This window comes from Corticium candelabrum, chromosome 15, assembly GCF_963422355.1.
Source record: "Corticium candelabrum chromosome 15, ooCorCand1.1, whole genome shotgun sequence".
Classification (NCBI taxonomy): domain Eukaryota; kingdom Metazoa; phylum Porifera; class Homoscleromorpha; order Homosclerophorida; family Plakinidae; genus Corticium; species Corticium candelabrum.
In genome coordinates this window covers 3843871-3861876 of record NC_085099.1, presented here as the reverse complement: position 1 = coordinate 3861876, position 18006 = coordinate 3843871, and the positions used below count along the sequence as shown (strand labels likewise).

Sequence of the window (18006 nt, the reverse complement as noted above, 5' to 3'; positions counted from 1 at the left end):
ACGTGAAGAGGAAGTCTTTACCCTTTGAAAAGTTGTGATGCGAATACGGTCAGAATTAGGTGAGAGGTGCCACGTAGTTGAGCAGAACACGCGGCGAAATCGATGAATTCGCTTCGTACTCTGACGGAAGCGGTAGCGTAGCGGAAGCAAGGCGGTATTTGCATCGGGTGGAATTCGGTCCGTATACGGAGTATGCGGTAGTTGTTCGCCTCGAATTCTGGCCAAAAGACAGGCAGTAGTGATTCTCTTCGAATTCGGGCAGAAGTCTAGACAGTATATGGTATTAGAAATCGTTGAGAAGTCCAGCTGCAACGCGCAACCATCAGACATATCCATTTATCTATCTCTAGATAGATCCAATCCTCTGAACCGATTCGATACACTCACACAAGATATAAACAGTTAATTATTATCTGATTTGGGGTCTTGCATGCAGTCAGTGGCGTCGCTAGGCATGAGCCTGGGGAGGCCCTGGCCCCCAATATAGCTGTGGTCCACAACAGAAAAGGTCTCAATCAAAAATAGTTAAACTTTAATATAGCTGCTGGCCTCCCTAGGTCCAGCGACGCCCTTGATGCAGCATACACATGCATGCAGCTGATGGTCTAGTTATAAACGCCTATATATAGATGGAGTATTCAATTAGCCTCCTATCTCTCACATATAGCTTAGACAAAACTATACGTAACACGAAATTACATGCAAAAAAGCAATTTGGTACACACAAGTCCAGCTACACTACTCTTGTACTAATCACACTCAATACAGTTAGGTAAACAAGACACATAGCAATTGTAACCCGTTTGAGAAGGAATTCTCATAAAAACTACCTTTTCAACTATCTCTACAGAGTCAATTGCTACAACACTACGTGAAACTTCCACTTTGTATATATGTGAAAGAAGATCACTGACAACATACTGATCAAGAATATCAATGTCACAGTATTCATTGATTTGGGTGGATGACAGCAGTAGCTCCTTGATCAGCGCAATTGCCACATTCTCATACAAAATAAAAGCCTCCACAAGCCCAAATCTGACATCTCTTCTGACACCTGTATTGAGTTTCACTGCATACGATATACTCTTCTTGACTCTATGGTAACGTTTGCAAACACGGTTTGGCCTTTCACAATCATCTTGTCAACAATGGACACCTGCATTGCAATCAATTAATATACATCAAAAGCAATTTCAAAATGCAATTAAAACATCATGTCTCTGACTCTCACGTGCCTTAGTGTTCTGAAGCACACTAGGTAAACCTCTCTCATCACAAAACCTATTCATAGCAACCAAAGCTGAACTGTTCAGGTGTTCATTCTTTGATAATCCAACAGCAACACATCCAGAAAACAATTCACGTATTTGTATTCTAAAGTAAAAGATCAAATTATTTAGTGAATTCCTGAACATTCAATTATTTTCAAAATGCATACATAAACATCTGAAAAAGCTATAGCTAACTGCTTGAATACTAAGTGACATCTGTCCAAAGCAATTGTTAACGTGTGTGAGTATCAAGAAGACAATAAACACATACAGAAGCAAATACGTACACATGCACATGCACATGCACATGCAGATGCACACAGTTTATAAACATCTATTCTCAATACAGACCAATATTTCTCCATTACTGTGTCAAAACTGAATGATTCTGATCAGACAACACCAATGATATGTACCTGATCAATGGTTCAACAAAAGTTCTACATAATATTATAGTACAATGTTTCAATAAACAGCTATATCTGTCATGTCAGGTTTTACCTATTGGTGGCAAGTTTACAATATTTTGCAACAACATTCTAACCTTGGTTTATCAGTTGTATGTAGTAATCGTTGCCATAGTTGGAACACGTTCACTGAGCAGTGCTGGACAGGTGATACATCTTCATCTTGCAGCAATAGCAGACCTCGTATAACTGCCATTGACGTGGAAGCCTAAGAGTACAACAATACATGATCATTATACATGTACCCTTGAAAGTAACAGCTTGATTTTCTTATAACCCGGGACGTAACATATCTAGTGCCATGAACATGGTTCCTTATTTGTCCGTTGATGTATTCGAACCAGAAGCAACTGTATGCCCATAACATGCCCCACCGTCTAACGACATCTGGCAAATGAGTCAAAAGGTGAACATTCATTGTGCAGTTTTCAATACCTGCATAAACATAAATATAGTGCAATAGTCAATATAACAGCAAGCGAGAATACATCTAAAAGTGCTTTACCATAAAGTCGCTCATAAGCTCTATAAAAATCATCTAACTGGCACTTGACTCGATCAAGTTGCCTAAGAGTTACCGACAAACCATTCAAGGTTACCATTGCTGAAACAAACATGGCATAGTGAACAAAGTAGACAGGAGGAAGGATGCCAAAAAGGACGGGAACAGAATAATGGAACAACCATGAACGAAGTTCATTGGCTAGATAAGACAAGAACATGGAGTATAAACCAGTAACTACTAAGTGCAAAACCAAAACTTTATGAAACCTTTCCAACCAGACGCATCTCTCAAAGTTCTAGGTTTCCTTGTAATAATATCTGGCACTTCAATTTTCAAGAGTCGGTTATCCAGAGCATCAATCTAATGCAAGCACTGAACAGTTAGCAAACTATATAAATACTATCTCATACTGGATCCACAAAAGATACCTTGTCACCAATGTAAAACACGTGATGTCGATTCACTGGTTGTAGCCATAACTCCAACAACTTCTTTGCCAACCCCAACAGCATACCATGCATCCAGTCTATTACAACTCCCTTTGACATGTCAAAGGGTTTTGCTAGCAGCAGTGGAGATGCACTTTTAATACCACCAACCTGTAAATGTATATCAATTAATTGACCTACTAGGCAACCGCAGACAAGACTGTCCTAACAGGCTCTCCCCTGGAATTTGCTGATTTGGCATCTCTTTTTAGAGACTGTTGAGTTCTTGTACGTGCTTCATTCTCATAAGGCCAATATGTCTGGGTGGATACGACTGTGCCAACTTGCTCACAATAAAGGCATGAGCTTTTGCCATTATACTGCTTCATACAAGTAATTAAAGCTCTTGCTGGGATCGAGATCAACAGTGACAAGAAGCAGAGCAGGATGGCATCGACCTTTCCAGAAAGAAGTCTCAACTGGTATCCCTAGTGCACAGACGACAAGTAATGCATCCATTTTAATGTCACCAGTTGAGTATATATCTGCCTGCCTAACTGTCTGCTTGCCTCTGTATTTGTATGCTTACAAGACTGCCTGTCAGAAACATGAAATATGCAAATTGTACCTTGCTCAAAGTGTTGACGTAATTGCCTCATTAATGGTTCTAGTAAGATGTACACATCTGGCTTTGATGCCTGACACCAAACAGCTGCCAGTATGACATACTTAGGAGAGAATCTATGTAGGAAACAGAATCACTGAAGCAGTGTACCAAAAGCAATTGACATCACAAGCCTACCTGAGCTTTGGTGGTAGCTCATTTACTGTCAGATAAACTGGCCACAGGCTGCCATTCTTGGAACTTCGAAAAACAGCTACACCATCCATGTTTAGAGTCAAACTAAGGTTACTCTTTGACACTGCAGATCTATGGAATAGGAGATACTTGGTATACTCCTTGCCAGTTGTGACATCCTCAACTACATCAGGATCTCCTAAATTGTCAGATCTCTTGTGTAGGTGTGATACAAAACTATGGTCTGAAAATCCTCTAATAAGTATGCAATTAATTTATGTCACAATTCTGAGACAATCATACCTTGGAAAAGTTGTTGAATTTGCTTTTCTAAATTGACTTGAAGATATTCGCCAACTGTTGCGGCTTGGTCACACTCCTGACAACTTAAACTTTCATTCAGAATTGAGTGGCACTGTTTGCAATAGTTAACAGTTTGCATTTCAGGTTGCTTCCCCACCATTTCTGCAAACCGTGACTTTAAAGTGTACAAGGAGGTAAAACCCCGATGATGATCTGGCCAGTGGGCAACCAGTAGAGCTATGATGTCATTGGCTGCACGAGTTGTCAGCTTGTGGCGACTGATCAAAGCCATTGTCAACAAAGCACTGACCTTGCAAGAACGAGGACAGCTGTCAAACACTGGTGATGAAGACTCTTCCTGCCCAATTTCTTGAATATTTTCTTCATCGGATAAAGGAATGTCAGAGAGGCCAGATAGCAACTGATCATCAAAGCTACTGTTTGGTGACACATCTTTATCACTACTAGCACTGTTTCCATCACTAAGATGCATTTGACAACTTTGTGAAGCAGTAGCTACCTAGAAGAAAATCAACTTTGTTTATGAAAGCTTGATACGTATAATAATATCCTGTCTCATAGGTACCTTATATGTATGCATTTATGTATAATTCAGTATTATAGATATAATGTTTAAGATCCAAATCCAGTCACAGTACAGAATCATCTATGCATGCAGTGTCAGAGTTCAATTCAAAAAAGGTGCTAAGCACATATTACAGTTTAGCTGAACACAGTTACTGTTGTTTCAGTAACTTAAAATGTCAGTCAGCAGATGCAGTTACCACCATAGAAGACAAACTAATTTATATAGTTGCACGTTCTTTTCAGATTATCTAGTTTCTGCCATTGAAAGAAGTTAAATAGCTAGACCCAATCAATGGAAGTAATTTGTTATAATGTAATGAATATCACGATCAGCTCAAAGACAAATAAAATGATATGTACTAACAAAAATGATTTTGTGTCCGCAGTTAATGCAACACAGCTCTCCAAAAAAATTAAGTTTTCTGTAAACAAGAGATAAAATAGTACTGCATATAGCATCATGTCTCGCACTCTTCAACTTACAGTAGCCAAAACATGAAATGAGTAGTAGCAAAATGTGACATTCTGTAGAGTGGTTGATTTAATTATGGCTCAGAAAACAAATCTCTGCCCAATAACATAAAAGCTAAATAAGAGAGAGACTGGACAATGTCCACAAACATGCCTCTGCATGCTGGGCAGGCATCATATGCATGTTGAGCCTAACACAATAAATTGAAAAAACAACAGAACAAAAATCTATTTAACTGCATGGTATTTGATGTAAATATCAAGAGTTGTGTCAACATTCAGAATTAGATAATGAATCATATTTAATAATAATGTTATAATAATGTTCTATCAGAAAAGACCAATTAAGTTCAAAATACACACACACACACACACACACACACACACACACACACACACACACACACACACACACACACACACACTCACACACGCATGCACACTCACACACACACACACACACACACACACACACACACACACACACACACACACACACACACACACACACACGCTACACTTGCAGCTCTGAAGCGAGTAAATTAATATATACGTACAGATTCTCTATATCATACTATCCCTCTACTGCACGTGCAATTAATTATAATTAACAGTAAGCATACTGTTGAAGACATTTCTCTGACAGTTTGAACCAATGTGGACAAGTCATCATGTTGAGCCCTTGATGCTGTTGAGCGATGCCTTCTCCTTCTTTCTTGTATTATTTTCTCGGGTAGCCGAAACTCACGGTACGTTCTCCTCCTTTTGCGCCTAAGCGGACTCACTAATTCTTCCACATCGCGACCTGAGTCTTCTTCATCGGCTTCGAATTCGATCGGATTGTTCATTTGGTCGATGTCCGCAACACGGTCGACGATCACACCTGCTCTCTGTACTGAATGGAATGCGATAATTGACGAAGTCATAACCTCGTGCAATCAGTGGACCAATGAGCAATGATTATACGTCCATGTGCTCAGTTTTCGCTTATTACCAAGTCTTACAACTTGGAGATCAATGGCAGAGAAGACGAAGACAAGAACCACACGACCCACACGAATTAAACAAGGGGTCAATCAACAAGATGACTATATTTACGACAGTGCTGAACAGAGTGGTTCGAGTAGGTCTAGCGAGCCAGTCGGCTGGTCACGTTTCTACGATATATCTTTGTGAACTTCAGAGTCAACTATTCCTGTTTCTGTAGATTGCTTGACGACTGTCGATATAAAGTTCGATGCAGACAACGTGAAAAGGGTGGTCACGGAGCCGTGGAGGCTGACAGATAAGCATGGAAACATGGTTGCATTCGACGAAGTTCGTCCACAATGCAGGCTTTTCTGCTTTTACTCTCCGGACAAGACATCGTACGCTTGCCGCGTGACATCAGTCGTTACAAAAGGCACACCGAAAGGTCTGTCTAGCTGTAGAGTACTAGTAAAAATGGACAATTATGATTGTTGGGGCGAGCTTCAGTAGACGTACCTCAGTTTTTTTTGTCAGAACTCACTTTCCTATTCTCTTACGTTGCGTCAATTGGGAGTCACCTCACTCTTTTCGTAAATATACAGTAAACCCCTGGAAGGGGACCCCTACTTAAGTTGTGGCGCATGTCGTGCCGAGTCAAAATTGAATTGATCTGGCATCGTCGTTATATTGATCCGTCTCCCCATTCGATTGTAAATCCGTATGACAATAAATTGAATTGCTGGTTTGTTACACATGCATGTACATGCACGTTAGTTACATGTACGCTAGATACAGAAATCTCAAACCAGTACAAAAAGAAAGGATCTCGTCAAGGCTCGGCCTAGTAACTGTCTGGGCATGCAGTGAAATATCTTGATAATTCGCATGAATTACTCGTTCACCATGAAGGAAGATGGTGTCGGTTCTCAAAGAATTGTCTTAGTTCTGACCTTGCTCTGTAATGTTTAGGTGCACAACAAGGAGGCTCCAAACGGAAACTAGAATATGATGAAGTAAGATATACTCGTGTACAGAGGCGTTTGCTGATCATCTGAATGTACTGTGTGGTTCTTGCAGACGGAGTCCCTTGTCAGAGAAGTCAAGAAATGTAGAAATGCTTCTCAAGCAAAGACGGCATCATCATCACTACAACAAAGCATGTCAATATCAGATGATGTAAGATTGATCACTTTTGTTTCCCAGACTGTTAGAGTTGCACAGGTGGTTGCTGGTCTATATAGATATCTTCTGACACAGACGAATTAAACGTTGACTCGGATGGAGGCAATTGTGTATGTTGTTTACATTGGTGTGTTGAGGTCTGTATATAGTCATGTGTGATTTTGTTGTATACAGGGGAAGTTATTGTCAATTCAGAAACCAGGTACAGTGCTGGCATTGAAACTATATATATATATGGTTGTACGTTGTACTTATACAAGTTTGATTTTCATTATAGAGAAGTGTGTTGTATCACCTAGTGGCAAGGATCTGTTTCAAAAAGACATACAATGCATAAAAGTAAGTATTTGCAGTAACTTTAGCTTTAAGTGAAGTTGTACAATAACTTGTTTGATATTGCTCGTGCATTGAGCAATTGAAGAAAGAGTATTTAAGTATGCATGTTGTTCCCGCTTTCGAATGTTTCTTGTGAGCATGAATATAAAGTCATACGCCTATACCAGTAGATTATAGTAAACATGCTAGCTAGCTATCTGGAGCTATGCATGCACTCTAAGTACATGCCAGTTTGGCTAATCACAGACCCTACAGCAGAGAAGCTTTGAATTCTCCGCAGACCTAATATCTTTAGATATGAGACTAGTAGTCATATAACGCCCCATCTGAAGTTGCTCATCAACTATGTTTAACTTAACAATGTCTGGCTCTGTATTAATTGATAGAGCAGTTTACAACAAGTTCAAAACACTCTCCTGCTAGTGAATGCTGCTCAGGCAGAGTTGAAATCAACTGTTGACTCATTGACTTCTCAGTCGGATACCAGCACAGTTATGATAGAGGATATACACAAAATATTGCTTAAGTACAAGCAGATGAAGGTAATTATCGGTACACCTAGCATGTGTTGAACAGTTAACAACAGCTTTGCTTTCAGGTTTCTGTCAAAGTTGAGAAGACTGATCTTCCACCTCACCAAGCTCAACATACTCGAACAAGGAGCACATCATCAGTGGAAGAGCTTGACAGGTCTGTTGTTATGTTGGAATCACCGGCTGCTCCATCTCCTATACAAGATGCTTCATCAAGTGAAGGTACCAGATATACTTTCATTTAGTTTTGTATAGGAACTATTACTCATCTGTTTGTGTGATTATCGGTTGCGTTTGTTGGAGACAGAAGACTGAATGTGATGGTTCCTTTTCTGTGCTTAAACAAAGCTGAGGCTGCTATTAACAGAACAGAGTTAGCAAGGAACCTGCTAGACACTCTGTTTTCTAAGGAAGAGCAGGCTTGCAGCAGCATAACAGGGAAAGGACAAGAAAAGCGACAGCTGGATGTGAAGAAAATGGAAGCTTTAAGAAGTATGTCTGCTTGTCTTGTTCATCACTGTGACTGATGATTGCTTTGTGGTGGTGTTCAGGTCACTGTATGCTGAGATTTCCTTTGGGTCCAGATGAAAACCTAAAGGTCGTTTTGAACAAGGTGAACAGAGTGCTTGGAGACAAGTGCCGATTTCAGTCTAAGAAGTGACTGGTGTAGTTTATGTGAGACTTGTTGCAGTGTAGTACTGTATAGTAGAGATCGATATTCTGAATTGATGTGGCATTGATATACGCATACATTGTACACAAAAGGTCCGGCGAGTTTCTCGTTTGCAACTAATTCGGTACGAATTCACTGAGTATAGAAATGGCCACAATACGCAGAGAATTCGAATAGACTCCGCCTCCGTTTCTGCTGGAATACACTGCGAGTTCTGCTGGAATACACTGCGAGTTCTGCTAGAATACACTGCGAGTTCTGCTGAATTTTGGTGTGAATACAGAGCAATTTCTCACCTAATTCCGCGTTGTTTAGTAAGTATTCGGCCCGAAGTCACTAAGTGAAAGTGGCAACAAAACTTGCAACAAACCCGGAGCGAATTCGCTTGAGTGTAGGGGTAAATTCAGTACGAATACGCAACGGATTCTCCCGAATTTGAGTGCAAATACGAACTATGTTATTGCCGAATTCTAGCCGAATTCGCATCTCAACTTTCCAAAGGGTAGACAAGTCTGGTGGTACTGAGAGGTAAGAAGAGAATGCTTGATTGATATTTCATCTCGATATAATGTCCTCAGCTGTACGTGGCTGTCATGTAAATGAACCAGTCACTCGGTGTTGCTGTACTGTGTTGAAGTGTGCAGTTGCCATGCCATCATGGTTATTTGCTGTGTTCCTGGATGCACCGATGTATCTGCAAAGGGGAAATATTTGAAGTTTCATAAGGAAATTTTTGTCACACGGATAAACTTTATTGCCATTTGAATGACGTTGACTGGTGGTTGCCACGGGATACTCTACATTGAAGTCTACCACAGTCATCTAGAGAGACTTTCCCGAAAAAGACCTGCATCATTGATGCAACAGAACTATTTACAGAACGTCGTTCAGATAGAGGTTTGCACTCGGCTTCCTTCTCCAGATACAAACACCACCACACTGTGAAAGCATTGGTTGCAATATCGCCATCTGGTCATGTCATGTTTGTGTCACGAGTATGTACTGGTGCCATAACAGACAGGGACTTACCAAGCAGTCTGGTTTCTCAATAAATTTGTGCCTGGAGATCAAGTCATGGCAAACAAAGGGTTTGTTATTGCTGACATTCTCATGGACATTGGGCATCTCTTGTGCTACCTCCTTTTCTAGAAGGAGGAGGTCAGTTTACTGAGGAGCAAGTCATTCATCGAATGCCGACAAGTGGCTTCTCTTAGAATCGACATAGAGGGGTGATCAGACGGATAATGAACCATAGCATTTTGCAATGTATAATAACACTTAGTTCAAGCATGGATCTTTTATAGAAGGTATTTACTGTTCATTCATATCTAACAAATTTGCATCCACCTCTTGTACTATAGATTTAATTTTTGTACGGTAAACTAATAGTAATTAGTGTCATTGATATCAATTTGAGTTTGTAAAGGTCAATATATATTGGCTCTTGTTATCATTCTGTACTCTTGTGTGTAATGCTCCAGGATACACTACCACTTGCTGTTCAATTTCATTATCCTTGTGTACACCATTTTTAATAGTAACACTCAACTATATATTATTACAACATTGATTAATTGTATTAATTAACAGAACTTTATCTACTTGCTACCTAGGGTCCTTTCATTCCCTAGACGCCGCACTTTCCAGGAAGTATTCAGGAGGTACAAACTAAACCATTTGGTAAGTGCGTACCACACAGAACACGCATCGTAGATTACGTACGCACGTTTCTACCCGCATTTGACGTCTGTCAAGTCTCAATGTTAAATCATCACTCAAAATGACGCGGTAGAGTCACGAAAGAAATCAGAAAGAGGTTGTTCATCACCGCAAAACACGCAAAACACGCAAGAGCCGAGTCCTAATAAGACCTCACCTAATTCGATGCGTCGCTATACGCACCGGTTAGAGTTCGAAAAGAAAAATTGTTGCTCTGGCTCTAGACTCACGCGGTTAACAAACGTCAATGCATCAAAAGCGAACCAAACCAGCGCGCGGTAGGTGATGACGTTGTTAGTGCCACGCCCTGTGAAAAGATCTATTAAAGGAGATTGCGTAACTGTATCAATCTTTGTAAATAACTGTCATATTGTAGAGCAATCGTGTTGTAATTTCAACTAGAAATATGCCACTGCTTGTCGGACATCACAGAAATGGTGACACAAATCGATATTAATTTATGACAAATAGTAGTGATGTTCACTACTAATATAAACACGCACCTTGTTGTCCTATTAAAGGAGATTGCGTAACTGTATCAATCTTTGTAAACAACTGTAGCATTGTGGAGTAATCGTGTTGTTATTTCAACTAGAAATATGCCACCGCTTGTCGGACATCACAGAAATGGTGACACAAATCGATGTTAATTTATGACAAATAGTAGTGATGTTCACTACTAATATAAACACGCATCTTGTTGTCCTATTAAAGGAGATTGCGTAACTGTATCAATCTTGTAAACAACTGTCATATTGTAGGGCAATCGTGTTGTAATTTCAACTAGAAAATGCCACCGCTTGTCGGGCATCACAGAAATGGTGACACAAATCGATGTTAATTTATGGCAAATAGTAGTGATGTGCACTAATGACATTAACGCTCACATTGTTGTCCTTTTAAAAGAGATTGCGTAACTGTAGACGCGATACTTTAACAGCAGACTTAGTGTTGTGGACGCGATAATTTAACAGCAGACGTAGTGTTGTAGACGCGATACTGAGGGCGGTAGGTAGATAAAACCTTTGTTGATAAACTACACAAAGACATCGAAGAAGAGACAGCACGTATACTGAGTATATGATATTCTTACTTTTGCAAATTCTTTCGGAATGGGGAAACGGGAATTGTGCTTCATCCGGACGTGGCGGCCCAGGATTGTTGGCCCTTGCACATGAACTTGCACTGGATGCAAGTACAACGCCGTGTCCTCCTTGCTTTTACCTGAAGCCGCAACACCCTTACGGCGTACGCTTCTGGCTTGTTCTATGTGAAATTTGGTTTAGTAAATTTCAATTTTACTCACTTCAACTGCATGTACCAGAAGAGTGTTATGAATCTTCATCATAAAAGCGTCCTGCAACACAAACAATGGATCTCTTGATTGACATTGCAATACCCCAGTACACATACAGGTTTTGAAACGGGAAGTCTAGTCGGCGGTGGTGGCCGTCTCTTCCTCCTTTTCATTATCCTGGAGTCATTCCAGAACATAAACGGGTGCATCTGCAGAGATATAGAATAACGTATCCAGTCAGTCTAGAAGTCGGACACAGAACAACAGTGCTTTCTTATACTCACATGATGCCCCTCACCAACCTCTCTAGCATCTCTTGACTGCTGCAACAATTAATGTGCAATAACACGAGTAACAAGATACTTTCGTATAACAAAGACACATTGCTGTCGCTATAAATCTCATACTAACAACATGTAGTACCTGTTTCTCCTGTTGGTAGTCCTCATTGCCACTGCTTCCATCCTCGTCAGACAGCTCATTTGGATCCTCAATATCTGGGTTATTTTCAATCTCATAACAAAGACACATTGCTGTCGCTATAAATCTCATACTAACAACACGTAGTACCTGTTTCTCCTGTTGGTAGTCCTCACTGCCACTGCTTCCATCCTCGTCAGACAGCTCATTTAGATCCTTAATATCTGGGTTATTTTCAATCTCATTTAATGCTTCCAGAAAACCCTTGTTCTTCAATGGCTTGTTGTATTTAGTCTTATGGTCTTCAAATGAAAATAACTCCTTGCCTGAAAAGTAACCACTACCAAAATACAAAAATTGCGATTAATTAACTACCAACCGCTAGCCTCATGACCAGGCTTGCTGTGTTGAGACTCGAATACTCAAGAAAGCTGAGAGTGCAGTGAGACTGACCACAAGGCTAATCAACTGCTACGTGTCACTAAAAGCATACAATAGTAACAAACAAGCACTGAATGACTGCAGTCTATTATCTCAGACTGACAAACTTTACAAACTTGACAAACTAGCCCTGAAACTAGAATACAATGTATGGAAAGATTACAGTCGACCAATCATCATTTGCTAAATAGGTCAGGTGATAAACTAATTGTCACGTGACATAGACATATGACGACTACATTCCGTGATACCACCCCGTTGCGGACCACCGAAAGCGAAGGAACGCCTAGTGTCGAGGCTAGTACAGTCCAATGGTGGTGAAAGGTTTTCATCTGGTGACTGTCGTCGTCCTATCATATCTTTCTTACCGCACTACAGCAGAGTGTGAAGAAACCTACTGTTGTTGTCCAACAGGGTCTGTTAGTATTTCGACTGTTTACAGTCGTGTGAGTCTGCAATACGGCGTTACTTGCCCGTGGACCGCCTGGGAGCAGAACTACGAGTGCCGCGTCCAGACGGACGGCGTCTGCAGAACGGCGTTTCCCGGGTTCATCTATGAAATCTCCAAGACGGAAGAGAGTATGGTTATCAAAGACGTACGGGACCGCCGCTGTGACTTGCATCTCAAGTGCATGTCTGGTGCATGCGTAGGGAACGATAATTGGGCAGGTGAATACCGAGTGAGCAGTGCTAAACGTTCCACTTCCTGTCATGTCATAACGCCCCCTGATTCACTTTTCTCTAACAAATGTAATTTGTAAAGCTCTAGAGTACAGTACTCGTCTTTTGGCCCTCATGAAATTTGAGAGAATGTTAATTATTCTTTATTTGCATCTAATTAGAGTGGGAGTTGCCTAGAGGGCGTGTCGTTACCACCCTCTCATGAATGTGTGATTTGAGGTCTTCACCCCTACTGGGCGCCCACCAACCCGGCAGGTGAGTCCAGCAGGGTACATGTTTCTGTGCAGTCCACACGGCGATCAATGACTGATGACCCATCGGCCGAGATTACAGCATCAAGATTGACCCCAGCTCAGAGACAGAACAAACAAAGACAAGTTTCTGATTTCTGTCGTTCTAGTCCCGCTGGCAACAGAACTTGTCTCTGTTTGTTTCTCACGTTGTGTAGTTGTTCTATGTGAGACTTTGACTTGTTTCAGTCGTAGGGGAGTTTCTGTAAAAACTGTGGGTTTCAGGTTGCATGTTTCATGCGTTGTAACATTTTCGAGTAACAGCTCTTCCAGCTGTACTTCCCTCATGCTTGCTGAACTCGTAGCCAGCTCTGTTGCAACTGATTTAATTCTTCCGAACACCCGAGCAAGCTTGTCAATAAAACGACTTTCCATAGTTATATACACATTCTCCAGTACACTGAACAACACATGGTCACTGGATTGACCCACACTGACAGCTCCATAGACCACTATATGTGGTGGTCTAAGTGTTACCACCAGGCTGGAGAAACTCTCCATCGAACAACCCTCCTCGAATTGGCAGAAATATTGCATGGCTTGTGCAATCTGGCGAGGCGATCTTGGCAACGAAGCTTACTGATGGGTGCATGCGCAGAATCCACTAAGCCATCAATGTAACGACACATTATTATTATTATTAATGGAGTTTAACGTTTCAGTTAGCGACGCATGCGTGTGGCGGTCTGCAGCCCTGAAACTAGAATACAATGTATGGAAAGATGCATCCCTCCAATACCTAGCCTCGTCCCCAGACTCTCTCGCGCTAGTCTTGTCCAGTGCCGGTATGACAATTCCAGGCGCGAGAGAGTCTGGGATCATCCCGCCTACTTCCTGCCATATCTCCTTTCTAAATGCTCACTAAGTGTCACCCCCAACGTCATCAACTGTCACCCTGAACGTCATCAAGTGTCCCGTAACTTCAAAATCAGATTAGCGTTAGTCTAATCCAATAAACGTATCACAGTGGATGCTATGACCATTGTTTGGTGTTTGCGGCATATCCAGCACTTGCAGACAACTGAAGCATGTTGAAAAGGTAAGACTATGGAGTGTCGGTGACGGGTGTTGTGTAGGCTTGTAGTCTGAGATCTACAAGTGGCGGAGTGATGACCTTCTACGTAGTTCACACGCGGCCAGTACCATTTGCGCGCAGACTAGACTGTAGCAAAAAGCGCGCAATGGCAACGGAAGGGGTTGATCTTGACATGAAACTACCGTCTACCCTTCGAGAAGTCTTCAAGTATGAAAACAAATACATCTTTTCGCGAAAGAATAGCCCTGGAAGCTTCAAGTTGACCCTCCAGACGGTAGTTTCATGTCAAGATCAACCCCTTCCCTTGCCATTGCGCGCTTTTTGCTACAGAGTCTAGTCTGCGCGCAAATGCTAATGGCCGCGTGTGAACTAGCTAGAAAGTCATCACTCCGCCAATTGTAAATCTCAGACTACAAGCCTACACAACACCCGTCACCGACACTCCATAGACTTACCTTTTCAACATGCTTCAGTTGTCTGCAAGTGCTGGATATGCTGCAAACACCAAACAATGGTCATAGCATCCACTGTGATACGTTTATTGGATTAGACTAACGCTAATCTGATTTTGAAGTTACGGGACACTTGATGACGTTCGGGGTGACAGTTGATGACGTTGGGGGTGACACTTAGTGAGCATTTAGAAAGGAGATATGGCAGGAAGTAGGCGGGATGATCCCAGACTCTCTCGCGCCTGGAATTGTCATATGGGCACCGGACAAGACTAGCGCGAGAGAGTCTGGGGACGAGGCTACCAATACCATAGTCAGGAATATTTCTTTAACACCTACTCCAAGCCTAGTCTCGCGTAGCCAAACCCCTCCCCTTTTTATATCTACCGGCGGGGAAGGGTTTGGTGAAATTGCTCACAAGCAGTGGTGCCAGGCATACGCCCACGTCTTTCCAACTAGTAATTAGATGAAGGTTAAGCTGACAGGTGATAATTACTGGAAACATTCTTCTCTGTTGTCGACCAGAAATCACTTGTTGGAAGGCTTACAACAATCAATGGACAGACTTTACGATAGTATGGTATTGTTCTTGGTATAGGGCGTTTCGTTAGCTACGAATTCACGCAAACTGCGCGCTAACCTCTGCATAATTAATTATTTCGACCTGCCGTGCCATCGCCTCCATCTCTTCCCGCAATCCTTGAATTTGCTGATCTAGCCTAGGAAACGAAGCAAGCTACGTTCGGCAATGTATCACAAACAGGCTCGATCCGGCTGCTTCTATCTAATCAGCTGGTCCACAAAACAATGTCCGACTAGCTTACACTTAGCCTCGTCCCCAGCCTCACGGGAGGCTGAAAGTGTCATACGGGAACCGGACGCTGCCAGGCTCACGTGAGTCTGGGGACGAGGCTACTTACACTTGCCAAGATGTCTACATTACTTGAGCATTTCGAGAGCCGTTTCTTTTACTTTGCTTTGCGTTTGATGAAAAGAGACTCCAAGCACAAAGCACAACAGTCCGGATCCATTGTGTAACTAACAGTCACCTTGCGTGGGATTGATTACACGTTTACGTTAATGTAATTATCTGCCACCCGGAAGTCGGTGGCGGCTGGCACCACTACTTGTGTGCAATTTCACCAAACCCTTTCCCGCCGGTAGATATCAAGAAGAGGAGGGGTTTGGCTACGCGAGACTACTCCAAGCCGACATCACTCTAAATGATGTCATAGCAATGGACAATACGTTTTTACAACGTCGACGCGCTAAAACTGCAAAGACTCCTCACTGACCTCTCACATTTGGTGCGTTCCATAAAAGTACACCTCGTACTTTCCTTGGACTGTGCTCCGTTCGACCTATACAGACACAGTGAGAGAAAACGATCACAGAAACGCACGAAGAGAACTTCACCCTTGCTGGCCAATGAGAGTAGCCCCTCATCTTTGCCCAGACTAAATCTCCTTTCCAGACTAAATCCATACTTCGTGCCACTCGAATGCGCATGCTCAGTGGAACCTGGCCTTGCGACCACCGTGGTGTACGCGCGCTAGATGCTTTTCCGATCAAAGTATACCACATTGAATCCACTACAAACTTGTCTCAGCTCCTTTGATGGTTTTCTATAGTGACACTATATATATATATATATATATATATATATATATATATATATATATATATATATATATATAATTGTGTGTGTGTGTGTGTGTGTGTGTGTGTGTGTGTGTGTGTGTGTGTGTGTGTGTGTGTGTACACAAATCTCAAATTTCTCCTCCCCAGTACCACGTTTCAAGATAGGACCTACCCATAAAAATCGTTTCCGTGTCCGACTACAGATGAGTCTAAGAATGATTCGTGCAAGTGACCAAACCACGAAGAAAATGCTTCATGAAGTTTCGTCGCCCCATCCTTTTGTATTGTAGCTAGGGACTGAGTGGACGTGACAACCAAGAAATACCTTCAGGAGTTGAATGCCACCTACACTCAACTAGTCACACGTCAGTATGATCAATCCTTTACTACACTGTTTGCATCTAACACTGTATTTTAGGGATTGTGTGTAATTGACAACCAAGGAACACCTTTACTAGCCGAATGCCACCTACAGTCAACTATTCACACGTCCCATACTACAATCAATCCTTTACTACACTGTGCTGCATCTAACACTGTTGATAGTCAATGTTTGCCGATATCAATTTCCATGTCAGTAAATACCATACCACTGTCGTTACAACAGAACTGAGTGCATACCTAGACTGTACATTTCAATTGTCTTGATCACGATCGCAAAACGACGACTACCTATACCAGGCCTCTAAACGTAATCTAGACTACTAGGAAGTTTGCATGTTGAAACAAATACGTATTGCCTAGCTAGGACTCGGCGTTTCAGTAGACAGTCTGAAAGCTCCGTTGGAAGTGTTACTCACAAATGCGAGGTGCCTACGGATACCGTAGAACTAGTTAATTAACTCGGCAATGACGTCTAAATATGACATTGTTTTCAATATGTAGCAAAATTGAGTGGGTATTACATAGCCTCGGAGCCAGACCGCATTTGCACGTGAGGGGCGAGAAGGGCGGCGAGTGAGAGGGCGGGGAGAAGTGCAAAATTAGAGCACCTGATATATAATAGGTCTGTTCGTTTCATAAGGCTCTACTCTCTAGTGGTTCATTGATGTTTTGCTGCTAACCCTGTCTTATAACAATTGATTTTAGACATTTCTATAACTTCAAACTGATTATTTATCTCGATCTCTTTATGAACGTGGTGCAAAGATGTCGAGAATTATTTAAACCCCGTTTACACGAGCACTTGTAAGTGGGCCAGCCCATGCTGGCTCGGTTCTACAGTACATGTAAACGCGGGCCAGGCCAGCCCCGGGCTGGCTCGGGTCTTACACATCGTGTAAACACATAGCATGCTGGAAAATGAGCCTCGCATGCTCATTTGGTACAAATGGCGTGGAGCGGGACGGAGACTGTCTTTTCCCATTGTGGAGTGACCCGGATGTGCAAGAAACAAATCTTATTTATGAACTCCGTTGCTGCAGCAGTCGTCTGGCGATAAACATATGTCTCCTACGAATAGTACGACGTTTTGCATACGTCTTAAAGCCAGAGAGAGAGA

At 42.0% G+C, this 18006-nt stretch overlaps 4 protein-coding genes across 4 annotated transcripts; 1 reads left to right on the top strand and 3 right to left on the bottom strand.

Moving 5' to 3' along the window:
- Window positions 1-651: 651 nt before the first annotated feature.
- On the bottom strand, window positions 652-2414 carry LOC134191467 (uncharacterized). The gene is made up of 5 exons (XM_062660084.1): window positions 2247-2414; window positions 2019-2176; window positions 1819-1949; window positions 1239-1377; window positions 652-1159 (listed from the first exon to the last, which is right to left on the bottom strand). Exons 1-5 carry the CDS (start codon window positions 2356-2358, stop codon window positions 1070-1072), a joined length of 630 nt encoding a protein of 209 aa, XP_062516068.1. The 5' UTR covers window positions 2359-2414; the 3' UTR covers window positions 652-1069.
- A 69-nt stretch (window positions 2415-2483) lies between these two features.
- Window positions 2484-5761, bottom strand: LOC134190966 (uncharacterized). Its single transcript, XM_062659522.1, has 7 exons — window positions 5459-5761; window positions 3777-4296; window positions 3477-3717; window positions 3303-3415; window positions 3056-3162; window positions 2675-2845; window positions 2484-2606 (listed from the first exon to the last, which is right to left on the bottom strand). Exons 1-7 carry the CDS (start codon window positions 5759-5761, stop codon window positions 2484-2486), a joined length of 1578 nt encoding a protein of 525 aa, XP_062515506.1.
- Window positions 5762-5843: 82 nt separating this feature from the next.
- Window positions 5844-8100, top strand: LOC134190965 (uncharacterized). The gene is made up of 9 exons (XM_062659521.1): window positions 5844-5958; window positions 6043-6249; window positions 6774-6817; window positions 6882-6980; window positions 7046-7096; window positions 7161-7188; window positions 7264-7325; window positions 7709-7864; window positions 7921-8100. Exons 1-9 carry the CDS (start codon window positions 5853-5855, stop codon window positions 8098-8100), a joined length of 933 nt encoding a protein of 310 aa, XP_062515505.1. The 5' UTR covers window positions 5844-5852.
- A 2902-nt stretch (window positions 8101-11002) lies between these two features.
- On the bottom strand, window positions 11003-16795 carry LOC134191024 (PC4 and SFRS1-interacting protein-like). The gene is made up of 10 exons (XM_062659577.1): window positions 16678-16795; window positions 16281-16489; window positions 16160-16225; window positions 12115-12304; window positions 11968-12057; window positions 11829-11867; window positions 11661-11753; window positions 11569-11604; window positions 11341-11513; window positions 11003-11283 (listed from the first exon to the last, which is right to left on the bottom strand). The coding sequence occupies exons 3-9, from the start codon at window positions 16180-16182 to the stop codon at window positions 11382-11384; spliced, it is 603 nt and encodes a 200-aa protein (XP_062515561.1). The 5' UTR covers window positions 16183-16225; window positions 16281-16489; window positions 16678-16795; the 3' UTR covers window positions 11003-11283; window positions 11341-11381.
- Window positions 16796-18006: the final 1211 nt, after the last annotated feature.

Excerpts from the sequence above, each read along its gene's own strand:
- LOC134191467 (XM_062660084.1), bottom strand. The coding sequence starts at position 2,358 with ATGTTTGTTTCAGCAATGGTAACCTTGAATGGTTTGTCGGTAACTCTT. Across the intron at positions 1,378-1,818 it reads CATACAACTGATAAACCAAG|AATACAAATACGTGAATTGT; the intron begins GTTAGAATGTTG and ends CTTTTACTTTAG. Across the intron at positions 1,160-1,238 it reads GTGTGCTTCAGAACACTAAG|GTGTCCATTGTTGACAAGAT; the intron begins GCACGTGAGAGT and ends ATTGCAATGCAG.
- LOC134190966 (XM_062659522.1), bottom strand. The coding sequence starts at position 5,761 with ATGACTTCGTCAATTATCGCATTCCATTCAGTACAGAGAGCAGGTGTG. Across the intron at positions 3,718-3,776 it reads AATTCAACAACTTTTCCAAG|ACCATAGTTTTGTATCACAC; the intron begins GTATGATTGTCT and ends GAGGATTTTCAG. Across the intron at positions 3,416-3,476 it reads GAGCTACCACCAAAGCTCAG|ATTCTCTCCTAAGTATGTCA; the intron begins GTAGGCTTGTGA and ends TTTCCTACATAG.
- LOC134190965 (XM_062659521.1), top strand. The coding sequence starts at position 5,853 with ATGGCAGAGAAGACGAAGACAAGAACCACACGACCCACACGAATTAAA. Across the intron at positions 7,189-7,263 it reads ATTGTCAATTCAGAAACCAG|AGAAGTGTGTTGTATCACCT; the intron begins GTACAGTGCTGG and ends TTTTCATTATAG. Across the intron at positions 7,326-7,708 it reads AAGACATACAATGCATAAAA|AGCAGTTTACAACAAGTTCA; the intron begins GTAAGTATTTGC and ends ATTAATTGATAG.
- LOC134191024 (XM_062659577.1), bottom strand. The coding sequence starts at position 16,182 with ATGGAACGCACCAAATGTGAGAG. Across the intron at positions 12,058-12,114 it reads ACTACCAACAGGAGAAACAG|ATTGAAAATAACCCAGATAT; the intron begins GTACTACGTGTT and ends CTTTGTTATGAG. Across the intron at positions 11,868-11,967 it reads ACTACCAACAGGAGAAACAG|CAGTCAAGAGATGCTAGAGA; the intron begins GTACTACATGTT and ends TAATTGTTGCAG.